The sequence below is a fragment of the Sinocyclocheilus grahami genome, unplaced genomic scaffold, assembly GCF_001515645.1.
Source record: "Sinocyclocheilus grahami isolate Dianchi unplaced genomic scaffold, SAMN03320097.WGS_v1.1 scaffold459.1, whole genome shotgun sequence".
In the NCBI taxonomy this organism is placed as follows: Eukaryota; Metazoa; Chordata; class Actinopteri; order Cypriniformes; family Cyprinidae; genus Sinocyclocheilus; species Sinocyclocheilus grahami.
Window position 1 is genome coordinate 65,139 of NW_015505638.1, and position 15,635 is coordinate 80,773.

A 15,635-nucleotide genomic window follows, 5' to 3' on the forward strand; every position below is an offset into this window, starting at 1 on the left:
ATGGAGAAAAAGGCAACAAAGACTTTTTTTTGACAAAGGTCAGAACTCCTGTTATGATGTAGATTTTTGAGGTGCACTCTTGTCAAAAATTAATCTATTACTTTCCCTACATAATTGTTTAACAAAAACATTGGTAAAATATCTATTTTATCTAAATGAACAAATCTAACCATACACACACGCACACACACACATACATTTTATATATATATACAGAAATTGAATAAAGTAATGAAATGTAAAACAGCATTGCATATTTGACTGTATAAATTAAAGATTAATCTTTATTCTAAGTTACAAAAGCTATTCAATCAAGAGCAGTGAGTGATTTCTTTGTTGTTGCTGTTTGATTAATATTAAGAAAGTACTGTCACTTTAAGAGAATGCACTGATCCAGTGCGTTCAGCCGGCTATGTCTGCTATAGGATACTTACCAAGACGGGCATTTTGACATAATTTTTGTGTGAATGTGTCCATTTACACAAAATACTTCTGAGAAAGCTTAATATTTGCACACGTTCTGAGGCGCGGGTTTGCGCACTTCGGATGAGCGCACCGGACACACAAATCTTCCCACTGCGAGCGCAAGCTCGCGTCCTCTGGCTCTTAAATGTTTAAACTGGCAAAGCTTAAACAAGTTTAGCTTAAACACAGATCGCTGTTGTAATGTATTGAGAAGCCAGAATGCGCATCCATCAACAGAAACATACATTAGCCGAACCCTGTTTGTTTTACGTGTTACTTTTAGCAAACCATATTACAGATGCGTTGTCAGATTTAAGTTTGAACCGCAGTCCTACCGCATGCCGAACCGTGTGTGGAGAACCGCACGGTTCGATTTTTTTCCGCGAACTGTTCCACCCCTAATAAATAAATATATATATATATATATATTTATATATTAATTAATATTAGGGCTGTCAATCGATTACAATTTTTAATCTGACTAATCACATCCTTTTTCTGTGATTAATCGAGATTTATCGCATACTTCATGAAATTAAGCATAGACCATTTATCTTGTTTCAAATGTTTATTTTGTCATCATTTGCTATATCCAGCAAAGTAAACCAAAACATTGAAGGGTGATTCTCAAAAATCTATATTTTCTGCAAGCTATTTTCAAGATGAATTTAGATGACTTTCCAAAAAAGGACACTTAGAAACTCCAAAAGGACACCAAAGAACCAAATGATATAAGGAGCCCATATAAGCACATATGAAAGAAAAAATCTGAATTTTATAGTATGTGTACAGTACAACACCAAAGAGCTTTTTTTAGCTATTTTAGAGAAACCAAGTTGCGATACCGAACAGGACCACATGGAGATGCCAAAAAAAAACCTAAACCAACCGCCTGCTGACTGCATATATAGTATCTCACAGAATTGAGTACACCCCTCACATTTTTGTAAATATTTTATTATATCTTTTCATGTGACAACACTGAAGAAATGACACTTTGCTACAATGTAAAGTAGTGAGTGTACAGCTTGTATAACAGTGTAAATTTGCTGTCCCCTCAAAATAACTCAACACACAGCCATTAATGTCTAAACCACTGGCCACAAAAGTGAGTATACCCCTAAGTGAAAATTATTATCCAGTCGAGAAAACGTAGTTTGCGTCTCATCTGGTCATACAGCGGTGGTATGTGTTGACAATTCGTTCAGTCTGTACTTCACACAAGTGTGTGACATGTGAAGGCTCACGCTCTTCAGAGACAATCACAGAATATGACAGAGCTCGTGTTTTAAAGCCAAACACACTGGAATGAATAATTCACTTAAAACGCAAGGCGAGTCTCTGTTCTCTCTGCAATCAGCCTGGTTTCCTTTACGTTAATTAAGGATTGTAGTTAAGGATTGTAAAATTAATCGCATGCGTTAACACGTTAATGATGACAGCCCTAATAAATAAATAAATAAATATATATATATATATATATATGTATATGTATGTGTATATGTATGTATATATGTATATGTATGTATATATGTATATGTATGTATATATGTGTATGTATGTATATATATATGTGTATGTATATATGTATGTATATATATATACATACATACATACATACATATACATGCATACACACATATATATATATATATATATATATATATAGATATATATATATAGATATATAGCCTGCCAGGCAGTTTTCTTTTTTTAAAGAAGTGTCTTATGCAAACTAAGGCTGCATTTATTTGATCAAAAATACAGTAAAAACAGCGATAATGTAAAATATTAATTACAATTTAAAATAACTATATGCTATTTAAAATATTTAATTTTTATTAAATGTTATTCAGGTTATCATTCTAATGTGGTAATTTGGTGCTCAAGAAACAGTTTCTTTTTTTAATCAATGATGAAAACACTTGCGCTGATTAATATTTTCGTGGAAACAGATCTTTGAGAAAATATAAAAGCAACTGAAAAACTGTAAAAGCTGTTTGTGTGTTTTGGTTTAGAATCTTTCCCAGACCCACATGCTGAATGACCTGATTCAAGATGTCAAGGAAAAAGGACATAAGATGAAGATCTGCCCCCCTGCTGAGACTAACTTGGTACGTTCCAACTATCATGGACTGAACTAGTCCAGTCGCTGTCATAATCTCAAAATGCCTCACCGCACTGTATGTTAGATATGATATGAGTACTATGCTTTCTTACAGGGGCCACTAACAGTGACTTTGCCCAGTCCAGAACCCCTCACTTCAGCCATGTTCCTGTTCCTCCAAAGCATGAAGGAGCCTGGGAAAGGGCCTGTCTCCCCCAAGATCCTTTTCAACCAGCTCTGTCAGAAGTATGTCTACACTGCCGCCATTTGTAAATATACTCTGTGAAAGTCTCTACAAGCTCTGTGGGTCAGCAAATCTAAACATGGCTAATTGTTCGTCAGTGTACGCCAAGCGGTTTCAAGCCTCCGTTTTAAACCCAAATGGCTGGTTGGATCCCTGCTCTCTGGGGTTGATTTTTATGCCATGTACAGACTGAACGGTTCACTGGCTGTTGTTTAAATGTTGTTTGAATGTGCTGAATGGTTGGGTGGCTCAGACAGGAGCCTGCCAGGCAGTTGGGTGTCTCTCTGGTGCTTCTGTGATATTAACTCAGGTACTGTGCCTTTATCAGACCTGTGGGTTTGTGTGTGTACATGTGCGTTCTGCTCACCTGGCATCATCTCAGCCTTAAGCGCACCGATTCATTTTAGCATATACACATGCACAAACACATCAGCCATTATGAATGCATAAAACTTGTACAATGCTTTGAAAAAGTAAGCACATCACATGAAAAGTAAACATTTATGAATACTTTTTTTGGTGTTTTGATAAAGACAAAATGACAGAAAGACAAACGTTTCACTGAAAAATGCACAATACATTATTTTACAGCCTAGGGTGATGTCATTATGTACATTAACATTGATTTGGGACAAATATAATGTATTTTAATTTAAAACTGTGTGAATGGCGCTCTGCAGCGTGGCAGGATTTCTGTCGTCTGAATCAACGTATCCGTTTGCTTTCACACGTCACATCTTTAAATCTGCAACTTCGCTGGCTAACAAATGCATTAATTTGACCAGATGATATAAACTAATGCAAATAGATGGTAACAATCATGACATTAAACATTTGCATCAGACTTGTGTGTGTTTTGGTCACATTGTTTTAACCATTTGAGGTGCTGCTAACGTTCAAGTCCTCGCAGCCTTGATAGCAAGATACTGCTGTCCTATCTCTGCTATTGCAGCATCTAGTCAACAAATTAATTACTTAGTAATGATATGAAAACATGCACTGCAGTTTAATGTGCACACACTGTTTAGTTGTCGATGTTTTAAATCCCCATCTGAAGTGTCCCACTCTGTGCAGCATGCAGTGTCACGTGTCAAAACAAACAGCACGTGGTGTCAGTGATTTCCACCTCTAGAGGTTACATTACTGTATAATGACTGTGGACCTTCTCAGCTTGGTTCAGCAACATACGCAACCCGGAAAAACTATCGGCATGGATTTTTGCCAGCAGTCCACTATCTGTGCCGATTAATCAGGAAAACTGATACATCGTTCAACCTCTAATTAAAACACACTGAATCTCACATACACCTTTAATGTAATTTCCTCTCTAGGGTCAAGTGACGGCCTTCTGTGCTGCACAGTTTATGTCTGTGCGCTTGTGCAATCCAGCATGTCCTTGACAGGAAAGATCCTGTTTGTTTAATGCGTTTGTTGACTGGCAAACTACGGGCCACAGCTGTTGGTCTGATGGGGTACTTGAACTACTGCGCCATTTGCAATGTTGGACAATGTGGCAGAATGGCATCTTTTGAGACATCATGCTTTAAAGGACAGTGTTTTTGAAGGTGGGATGAACACCAACCATAAAATGGGTGAAGAACAAGTAGCCTGTGTGCGTGTTTGTGTGTTACACAGCTGAGTGCTATTGGCATGGTTGATCGAGGGCCAGGTCACACTGCCAGCTGGACAGATCTGAGCAGCACCAGTGCCAGCAGTGGTCCAAAGAGCAGTCAGCAGCATTCCCTGCTCACCACACACTGCTCCTGGTGTGAGTGAGAGTCCCAGCTTGTAAACACGCACACTGACCCTGAGCCCAGATGTCTGTATCTTCCACTTTCTTTAACTATATTTGATTTATACTGTATTTAATTATGTCTCAACCCTTTTTGCATATTTCACATTGAGATGGAATGGAACTTATTTTGTTTCTGTAAGTGCAGAGATTCAAGCACACATGCACCAGTTCGAATTATAGCACTTTTAAGGATGTTCTGGTTGGCAATGTGAAATAATAGGCTTTAGTTACACTGGCTGCTATTTTGGTTTTCATATCTCAAACATTTTCTCCCTCCTCACTAATAATTTTATGGGGTTCAAAACTATTATGCTTTCTCAGGAAGTTGCTGCTTTTTGGATTTAAAAATACTTGACCTGCTTAGTTTTAGCTATGCTCTTTGCCAAAATAATTTTTTTTTTTGTTGGGTTTCTAGATATTCTGCAACAGAATTATTGCTCTTTGAATTTAGTTCTTGTGTCTATATGGGAAGAATAATGTACAGTTAGACAGTTTTTATTACAAAATAAACCCTGGCTGACAGGTTGATGGCTGGTGTAAAGATGGTAATCTGAAAGTGATTAGTGACCAGATTATTGGCTGCATACCAAATAATTCAACCAGCAGGCAGGCAAACTTTAAAGGGGGCTTCAAGATGACTTAAAAATGATAAACAAAATAAAAAAAACAAGCATTAAAATGAGCATAAAAAACTAAAATTTTAAACCACACCATCAACAACTTTTTTTTTCTTTTCTTTGAATAACCAAGGTTCCCACTTCTTGGAAAACCTTGATATACTGTATGAAGCGTGATTTCTAAATGTAATGTAAAATAATAATTCTTATTATGGCATATTCAGCATACACATTTTTATAAGGAATATAAATTTTTCTAGTTATGCCATTTTATTATGTAGAAAATGCAAGTAAAAATAAAATTTTTCCTCTTACAGACATCTGGAAAGGTCATTTTGGTTAAAAATAGTGCATGGGCCCCTTGAAGAACATTCAGCTCTTAAAACTTCAATAATTCTGAAATGTATCTTAATGTTTATTAGTTACTTGTTTTATAGACACTACTAGTTTCTGTAATCTAAAAAAAATGTTTGAAAACAAAACCGCAGTCATTACAGCAGCCTACGTGAAGAAGCGTTCAAATTTTTTTGTGGACAGTTTGGGACTTTGAAGTCAAAAAGATTGAGAACCACTCACATTGCCTAATAGTTTTTTGGGGTAATTCTGCTGATATTTCAGGTGATAAATGAATTGCTTAGTTGCCAAAGTCTGTGCTTAGCTCTGAGATGTATGTTTGTGTCTCATAGAACTGTTTGTTGTGTATGTTTTATGCTCCGTGTAAGATGCGTGTATGGCAGTGTTTTATATTCGTCTGATGTAGTATGCTTTTGTGTGCCTGTGTGCATTGCAGCATTGTACTGGCACTGTCTGGCGTCTGGTACTAACTCATCCGCTGTTAATTGTGTTAGTGGTTACAGCTGTCCATCTGTGGCAGGGCCATATTAAGTGCACCGCTACAGGCTCCTTCAGCCTTCTCTTCCAGTGGAATGAGCTTCCAGAACATTCTCGGTCTCTCTCCCACTGGAGCCCATCTCACCCGTCACCTTCTCCAGAACACATTCACTCCGTTCCTGCCCTTCTGCAGCTCATGCTGTGCTTGTACCAGCCTGATCCGCCTACTGTAATATAATTAACTGTGTGTGTGTATGTATGTGTGTATATATATATATATACAGTGAATTACAGGCCTCTCTCATCTTTTTAAGTGGGAGAACTTGCACAATTGGTGGCTGACTAAATACTTTTTTGCCCCACTGTATATTACAGTGGTATGAAAAAGTGTTGGCCCGATTTCTTATTTTTTTGCATGTTTGTCAAACTTGAATGTTTCAGATCATCAAACAAATTTAAATATTACACAAAGATAATGCAAGTAAATACAAAATGCAGTTTTTAAATGATGATTTCATTTATTAAGGGAAAAAAGCTGTCCAAACCTACGTGGCCCTACGTGAAAAATTAATTGCCCCATCCTGTTAAATCATGAAAGAACTGCAATTAACCACATTATTTTAGAAAGCGGAGTTAAATTTCACATATACTTTTTTTTTTTTTTTTACATCCTGCCCAGTGTTGTCAAATTTAATGTTTATATGAAAGGCAATAAAAACAAATATAGTGAAAGTAACCATGTAGGCTTTATATTATGTGCAAAAAAGGGTTAAAATCATTACATTCTAACATTGTAACATTACAATCTACTTTTTATAATGCACGCAGCGGCGCTCGTTCACTGAAGTCTATGAAGTTTTCCGGAGAATCGCGCACAGAAGGCACATGCACTCCTGACTGCAAAAAGACAAATAGCCGCTTTAAACTAGACATGTTAATTATATCTTACGAGGTATTTTAAAGCTCTTAATATAAAGTATCTCTCATGTTTCTGACAAAAAAGGATTAGCACTTTTCCCCTCAGCAGCTCACCGTGTCCTCCGCTATTTTTCAGATGTGCTGTATCAAACTAATGTATATCGATATAGGAGGTATTGCCTCATACCATATTGTTTATAAATATATATTGATATATCGTACAAACTCGATATACTGCCCAGCCATCTACTATCAGGATGTCCGCAGTGTCTTAAAAAGTATTAAAAGTTGATAAATCAATTTAGAGAAAATTAATGCCATTTTCCAAGGCATTAAATTTTGTATCATCTTTTCATTATGTATATTTGTCGAATAGTGGGGTTCTGTGTATTTTATTTATGGACTCCCGCAAGATTTGACATCATCTGTTACGGCGTTCACTGACTGACTGCGACCGCTGTGTGATAGCATGGGGCTTGTTGATCCTGCTCTCGCTGAATTTCTGACCATTACCGCATGCTCCCATCCGCTCCCACTATTTTTGTGTCCGCTCTCGCAAACATTCTAATATTGTATATAATTTTCACGCATCAGGGCTCTGCTATCAATATGTTGGGTATTTAAATCCCCTTTGAATGAGCGCTCGCAGTCTTTAGTCTTTCAGTCGATTTCGCGATCACGCTCGGACTGTGTAAAGGGAGCACATTCTACGATAAAAGATATTTGTCAATGAGCTCAGGATCTGTTGAGAAGCAAATCCTCCAACATCTTGTCAGTTATCTCTCCTTACTTTTGACCCGTGATTAGTCAAATCTGACTTCTGCAGCTCGTGTTGAATGCAGGGGGGTTGTTGTTTTTTTCCACGAAATTGGGCTGCTTTTAAACCGTTGCCATGGGTTGATTTTCCCCAGTGGGTTAAAGGTTTGAAATATTGCATAAATTACATTTGGTTGAAATGCTTGTACTCAAACATTTTGCATTCTACCTGTAATAAAACTAATAAATGTTTTGGGCCACACTAGTAGGAAGCATTTGAGCTGTGTTTATGATAAATGTGCATAACAGTGACTGTAAAATATGCATTTTAGGGATGGAAATTACATTTTTATATTTGGGACATGGTAGTTGAGCTACTTTGGGCTGTTTTTGTTTTTTACTGGCATAGGCTTGGGATGCACAATTAAAAGGATGTAATAGTTGTGATCATTATTTTACCTTACATAATCATTCAGACACGATCAGGTGCAGTACTAACACTCTGTCAATTCTGCATCAAATCAAGCACTCCGTAATCTCACGTGATCAGTCAGATGTTTGTCATGAGAAGTGTTCCACAAAACAGCTTTGGTTTGAGTTGATGTGACAAATACATCTTTTGAATGTACTGTCTACTGTGTGAACTCATTGCCCCGTTAGCTTGGAGAGCTTTATTTTCCCTCCTCAATCTTACAATCAATATATAGTAAATGTAAGTTAAAGTGTCGCCGATGTAACCGGTTAAAACTTTGAGGGACGATGAGGTCTTACAATGTATGGAAAGAGTCTTAAAAAAGGTCTTAAAAGGTATTAAATTTAACTCCATGATTCCTGTTTATACCCTGACTAGGCATAGACAGTGGGGTTCAAAATCGGTTTATTTGATGAATAACAAATTTAGAAGACTGCATTTATTTGAAATTACTTTTTTTTTTTTTTTTTTTTTTAAGCCTATACTGTCATTTTTCATTTAATGCGTTCTTGTTGAAAAAAATCTTTAAAAAAATAAATGAATAAAATAATCAATCTTACTGACCACAGACTTTTTATAAAGTGAATTTATCAAATTAAAATATTATTATTTTACTTCAGAAAAAAATCTAAATTCTAAAATTTTATTTTCAGGTTTTAAATCATCCCAATCCTAGACTTTAAATTTGGTCTCAGACTTTTAGACTCCCCTGTAGATTGCTGTGGTATTTTTATGCTGTAAGTTCTCCTTACACTGGCTTCCAGTTATATTTAGGATTGATTTTAAAGTACTTTTACTCGTTTATAAATCACTCAATGGCCTAGGACCTAAATATATAGCAGATATGCTCACTGAATATAAACCTAACAGACCACTCAGATCATTAGGATCGAGTCAGTTAGAAATACCAAGGGTTCACACAAAACAAGGGGAATGTGCTTTTATGGTAGTGCTGATGATAAAAGAAGCAGTGAGAAACAGAGAAAGTCTCTGCAGACCCCCTGTTCATGACCTGTGTTAGAAGCAGGTGGCTGGACATTCTTAAACGCACTATGATCACACAGAGCCGCACAGAACGTCAAAACTCATCAGCCCATGGTAGAGGTGTTCCAGACTGTCTGACCATCCGTCCTGCCAGTGCATCTATTCACCCAGCCTGCCCTCACAAACACAGTGCTTGCTAGCTTAGCAGGTAATAGCAAAATCATTGATGAGCATCTGGACAGCCTTAGGCATCCCAACCCGACCCAACACCTTGACTTGCTCCTTTACCCTTGGGTTCATCACCAGGCCAAATTGCCTTCCCATCAGCTTGACCAGCTATCCAGACTCACTGCACAACAGGTTGATGCAGGGCCGGCTCCAGCCGCCCATATGTTGCCCGCAGCTGGCCCACATCTGGCCTGGGCTACCCAGCAGAATGTCTAAGGAGATGTTTCCTAAACGCCCAACATGTTTTTCTGCTAGATTTATCACAGGGTTATCTGGGAGGAAGGACGAACTTATATTTAGGGTGGTCTTGTCTGGTTCTGTTCTGTACATCAACACTCTACATTGCGAGTAAATCACTCGCATATGTGACTAAATCTTACTCTGGGCAACTAAATAATGTCTATCGTTAGCCATTGGCTAATAAATTCTTAGATTTTACTCGCCAGTGTGTGAGTTGGAGGCTAAATATACGTTTAGCCAGTACCGTCGCAAGGGCTGTGCCAAGTTTGAGACCGCACAGGGCCTCGCTCCTTGCATTTTATGTCATTTATGTCTTTAATAAGTTTTTTGAAAGACTAAAATAGTCATGGCTGATAGACAGTATAAGAATGAGTAAAGCTGTTTGTTGTTAGGATGACAAAGTTTTAAAAGTTAAACTTTTAGGCTGGTCTGCCTCAGTGGTCCAACAGCGCTCGTCAATGTCAAAATGATCGAGATGGCCAATCAAATCAAAGAAGATGGGTCTTACTGTCACAACGCAACGAGAGTTTGTGGAAAGATGTAAGTACAGTAGTACTGTATTAGAAAACTGTTTTACGATAGAAATGTTCAGCGACCGACCGTAATAGACTATCTAGTGATGCAAACTCAACTTTTTATGAAATTTCGCTGTTTTGAATTGAAAATATGCGATCATGATTCATGTAAATCATAAATGAACGTGACAAGAGACGTTTGCGTTTTCGACTATTAGACATACGAATAAGAGTGAATGTGCACATTTTAAAATAAAATATTTTCAAATAGTGTAAATTGATTACTGCTTCATATGAAGAGTTCAGATGCAAAAGCCTCTAAGTGCCGTTTGAAATTCTTCTAAAATGAGCATTTTTATCAGGCTCCTATGTGTAGGTTCAGTAATTTCACTTTAATGGCAATGAATAGTTTCTTTTCTTTCCCATTAAAGTAAAATAAGTGAACACAAACAAAGGAGCCTGAGAAAATAAACATTTAAAAAAATTTTTTTAGATGGCACTTAGAGGGGCTTTTGCATCTGAACTCTTCATATATAACTACAAACCTAGAACATATTTTAGCATTCTTATTTACTTATTTAATTGCTTTATTATTATTATTATTATGCAGTAGATCTTACAACTCTGAGCGTGTGCTTGACCGTGATTCGTGTGCAAGCATGTCTGTGAGCACGGCATCACAATCGATCAGATGCACGTTAAAGTTGCGTTCGTTACTATAGCGATCCCCCCCCCCCACAATTGCTGAGGGCCTCGCACCCCCCTTGCGACGGCCATGCGTTTAGCACAGATATATTTTCACTCGCTGAACTCTCTGACTGAACGCTTGAGAGTTTTGCTCTCCGTCAAGCGATCTGTGCTCATCTATTACCGTCCCTGTTTTGATTTCAACAAATCAGTTAATTAATATGATTAACGTGATTAATATTCTTGAACCCAGCAGTTAGTAGTAGTAGTAGTAGTATTATCTTTTAATAATAATTACTATTATCTATGACCAACGGTATCTTAAGCATCACCACCAGTCCTAAGTTCAGTTAAAATGACAAATGTATTCATACATAGTTACCAAGTTTTAGTTCTAATCACTAGTTCTATCATTAAATGGTGCTTTATTATCACATTATCATAGTATAATTCTTGATTGACTGATGTTAAGAATGTACATTCAGATATTTAAGAAGCTGTGCTATTTTACAAAGATAAGCTGATTTGGTGGAATCATGTAGTAGTTCACGTATGCATGTATGTATGTATGTGTGTGTGTGTGTGTGTAAAATAGTATATCAGTCTGGCGAGTAAACTAAAAAATGTACTAGCCAATGGCGATTATATTGCCAAGCTGTGCGTAGAGGGTTGTACATAATTTCAGTGATTTTCAGCATGTGGCTTTATATGGTAGAAGGACATCAAGATATGAGTTTAGGGATGCACCGAAATTTAGGTCACCGTAATTGTTTGGTCATAAATACCATAAATTGCTGTTGTTGGTTTAAAAAAAATAGGCAGTAAATCTTTGGCAAAGTTTACATTGTTGAATATACTGTAAATACTGTCTCATGAGGTTGTTTTTCTATAAAGAACTTGTGTTTTCAGTTTATCTCTGTTAGAAATGGTTTGTTTGAAGTCAGTATCACATTAATCACTGTTTACACATGCAGAATTACACAATTGCAGTGTTTTTTCTATACAATATTTATTCATTCATTTTATGTCATTTCATATATGTGTGTGTGTGTGTGTGTGTGTGTGTGTGTGTGTGTGTGTGTATATATATATATATATGTGTATATATATATATACAGGTGCATCTCAATAAATTAGAATGTCGTGGAAAAGTTCATTTATTTCAGTAATTCAACTCAAATTGTGAAACTCGTGTATTAAATAAATTCAATTCACACAGACTGAAGTAGTTTAAGTCTTTGGTTCTTTTAATAACTGTCATTATTGAAAATTTGCATTTTGCATGAAATTTGCATAACCCTTATCTGTTCTTTGTTCAGTATTACTGAGAACATTTTGGCCATTTTAAAATCTCCATTACAAACGCAAATCTTAATAATGTAAACACACCAGCCTGTAAGAATCAAACAAAATCACACATCAACAGTGAGTAAAGCTGATATATACTCATCTAAAATGACTTGGCTGTATAAGGTGGTTCTTCCATATTAAGTTGCGGGAATTTAATACTTGCAGGCTTCATTTTCATATTTTTAATTACATTTTTCAGTTCTTTAAAATCTCAGAGAAATAAATTCCAATCTTGGGTCTATAATTCAGTATAGTGAGAGAATTGGTTAAAGGTCAGACTACTTTTATATATCTTTGTGTCTGAATGTGTATGATGTGTGGCTGCGTGTGTGTGACCGACCTCAGCTGGTTGAATGATGAAATGAAAAGTGAATGAAAGTTGTCAGTGAAAAATAATAGCTGCCTCTAAGATCCTGAAACCTGCCGAGAGACAGCGAGAGTCACCTCATGCAGCATCAGAGAAAAGGCCTTGAGAGAAGATTGTCCATTCTTCTCTCGTCTTTACTCGTCTATATGCTGCTGATTGCTTTTTGTGTGTGGCTTATTGGTGTTTGCATGGCTTTGGCTCCTTTTGTCCCTGTGAATGTATTTACACTTGTGCCACTGTGTTTGTGTGACAGGAATTCTCATTCTGTGTGTGTATGTGTGTGTGTTCAGGGCCCCTCGCTTTAAGGGTTACCAGCAACAGGACAGTCAGGAATTGCTGCACTACCTCCTGGACTCCATGAGAGTGGAGGAGACAAAGGTGAGTGTGTGATTTATTTATTTTTTTATAGTAATTTTTTATTTAAAGAGTAACTTTGGCCCTGTTTTCATCTGGGATCGAGATCTGTCTCATGTGATTCGATCGCAAATTGTCAGATGAGACCACCTTTTAGACCTGGCAGTAATGTGCATCTTATCTTCTCTAACTACTTTTAATTTTAGGGGGAAGGTCCAAAAAATCGTTGCCTTTATGACCATATTCTGATTAATTAATAATAAAATATTAAAATCAAATGATAAAATAGAAAGACTAAAATAAGTAATAATATAATTATAATTAATATAATATAATTTAAAAAATAATGAATAATTTAAAAAATGATTAATATACTGTGGGTACGGAAAGTATTCAGACCCCCTTAAAGTTTTCACTCTGTTATATTGCAGCCATTTGCTAAAATCATTTAAGTAAATTTTTTTTCCTCATTAATGTACACACAGCACCCCATATTGACAGAAAAACACAGAATTGTTGACATTTTTGCAGATTTATTAAAAAAGAAAAGCCGTACCCACTGTATATATATGTATTGCTACATATAAAATGATTGCTCAATTTAGTTTTTTTAAAGGTGGTATTTAGCTGATCTAAATATGAAATCATTGGTTGATTGACAGATGAGTGTGCAGTCCCTAGCTGCTTTTTTTTTTTTTTAAGGAATGAGCATTTACACCTGAAGTATAGTGTGGTAGAGGTTTACACCCTGTTTATCGGTTTACCCTTTGTCCTGTTTCCATTGAAGTGGCCAGAAACTGTTAATACCAGGTCTACAGGAGGTCTTGTTCTCAGCCTTACACCCTTAGTCCTCCTCAGTATGTGTATATAAACTATACCAGTCACTGCAAGGGGCTGCATTTGCAAACCGACGGTGGGACATTGACCTCTCTTGGGCAGATGCATAGAAGTTTGATAGGGTGGTTCTTATAGAATAAAACAGCTTGTGGGTCTCTTAATGCGGACGTGCTAGGGGCCAAGACCAACGCAACCCCACCAGTGGCCCTAACTGGCCTCTAAAAGTGGGTGCAGCATCGGGCGATGAGCCCCAGGGCCAGCCAGGCCCATTCAGACTTGTGAATGTGGACAGTTGTGCCACTTAGGAACCTTATAAGTGGCGCGACTGGCCTCATTGTGCATCCTGGGAAACAGTCAGCTGCTTGTTGAAGCTTTGTGATGGAGGACCCAAAATTCCAAATTTAGGGGAGGCAGAGGGGGAGAACACCGGAAACAATCTGGTTTAAATGTTCCTCAATATCGTGTACTTCAGTAAATGTACGGATGGCATTTACTTTGATATATGTGCATAGTTTTTAAGACGTAACAAATAAAAATATTTATACACTACCATTCAAAGGTTTGGGTTCAGTATGTTTTTTTTAAATGAAAACAATTAATGCCGAAAGAAAATATATTTATAATGTGTAAGATTTATCTTTCATATAAATTCTATAAAAAAAATTCTCAAAAATCACAATTTCTGCCAAAAAATTTAAAATCACAATTGATAAGAATAATAAATATCTATTGAGCACCAAATCAACATATTAGAATGATTTTTGAGGGATCATGTGACACTATAAAGACCAGAGAAATGGTTGCTGAAAATTAAGCTTTGCATTCACAGTAATAAATTACATTTTAAAATATATTAACACATAAAACAGCTATTTAAATTATAATACTATTCATAATGTTAAAGGGGTCATATGATGTTGCTAAAAAGAACATTATTTTGTGTATTTGGTATAATGAAATGTTTGTGGTTTAAGGTTCAAAAAACACATTATTTTCCACATACTGTACATTATTGTTTCTCCTCTATGCCCCGCCTTTCTGAAACACGAGGTGTGCTCTGATTGGCCAGCTATCCAGTGCATTGTGATTGGCCGAATACCTCACGCGTGTGACGGAAATGTTACACCTCTTACCATACTGTGATGCCCTGTCCAGCCGGAGCGACAAGAAAAAACATTAAAACCCATTATAAACGAGGCATTTGTTGCATCCAGTGGGGACATAATTAAGGATTATAATGACTTATACTGTCTTTTTACGCATTGCATCGCGCCACGTAAACATAAAACCATGTCTGCATTTTTGATCGGAGAAATGACAAACAACAAGTGCTACTCTACACTGCTCAAAACTCGCGTTTGAATCATCAGTGGCAAATTCTTTAATATAAAAAATTTAGCTACTTACAGTCTTTGAGTCAGAACAGCCGGCATTGTAGTCTACTCTCCCAGGATCAGGAAACAGTCCTCCATAAAATGTGCTTCACACATCTGAATATTTGGGTTGAAGTGTTCTGGAACAGTGTTGTAAATACAACTTAACCACTGATTTCTATTCGTGTCCTCTTTTTGAAGGCCAAACAAAGTAGTTTCGCTTTCACAATGAAACACACGGCGGGCTAGAGTGTATAATGTTGTCATAATGTTGATGTTTTTATTTTATTTTTGATTAAATAAAAGCAGCTTTGGAGAGCATAAGAGACTTAAAAACATAAACGCATAACAAAAATAAATATTTATATTTGAATTTGTATATATTACAAAAGTGAAATATACACGCACGTTTTTGAGCCAAAGACATTATCTACTCAACTTTAATAATAGTTGAGGTTTCAATCATTATGATTTAGATTGTTTGTTATATATATA

The 15,635-nt window shown here is 36.5% G+C and overlaps 1 protein-coding gene across 1 annotated transcript in view; it reads left to right on the forward strand.

Annotated features, from left to right (window-relative positions):
• The window catches only part of LOC107552817 (ubiquitin carboxyl-terminal hydrolase 45-like), a 47,938-nt gene that overhangs the window by 14,796 nt on the left and 17,507 nt on the right, over window positions 1-15,635 (forward strand). The window contains exons 6-8 of the mRNA XM_016234804.1: window positions 2,484-2,579; window positions 2,688-2,818; window positions 12,867-12,954. Of these exons, the coding sequence (XP_016090290.1) occupies window positions 2,484-2,579; window positions 2,688-2,818; window positions 12,867-12,954 (315 nt within the window). The remainder of the gene's footprint in view (window positions 1-2,483; window positions 2,580-2,687; window positions 2,819-12,866; window positions 12,955-15,635) is intronic.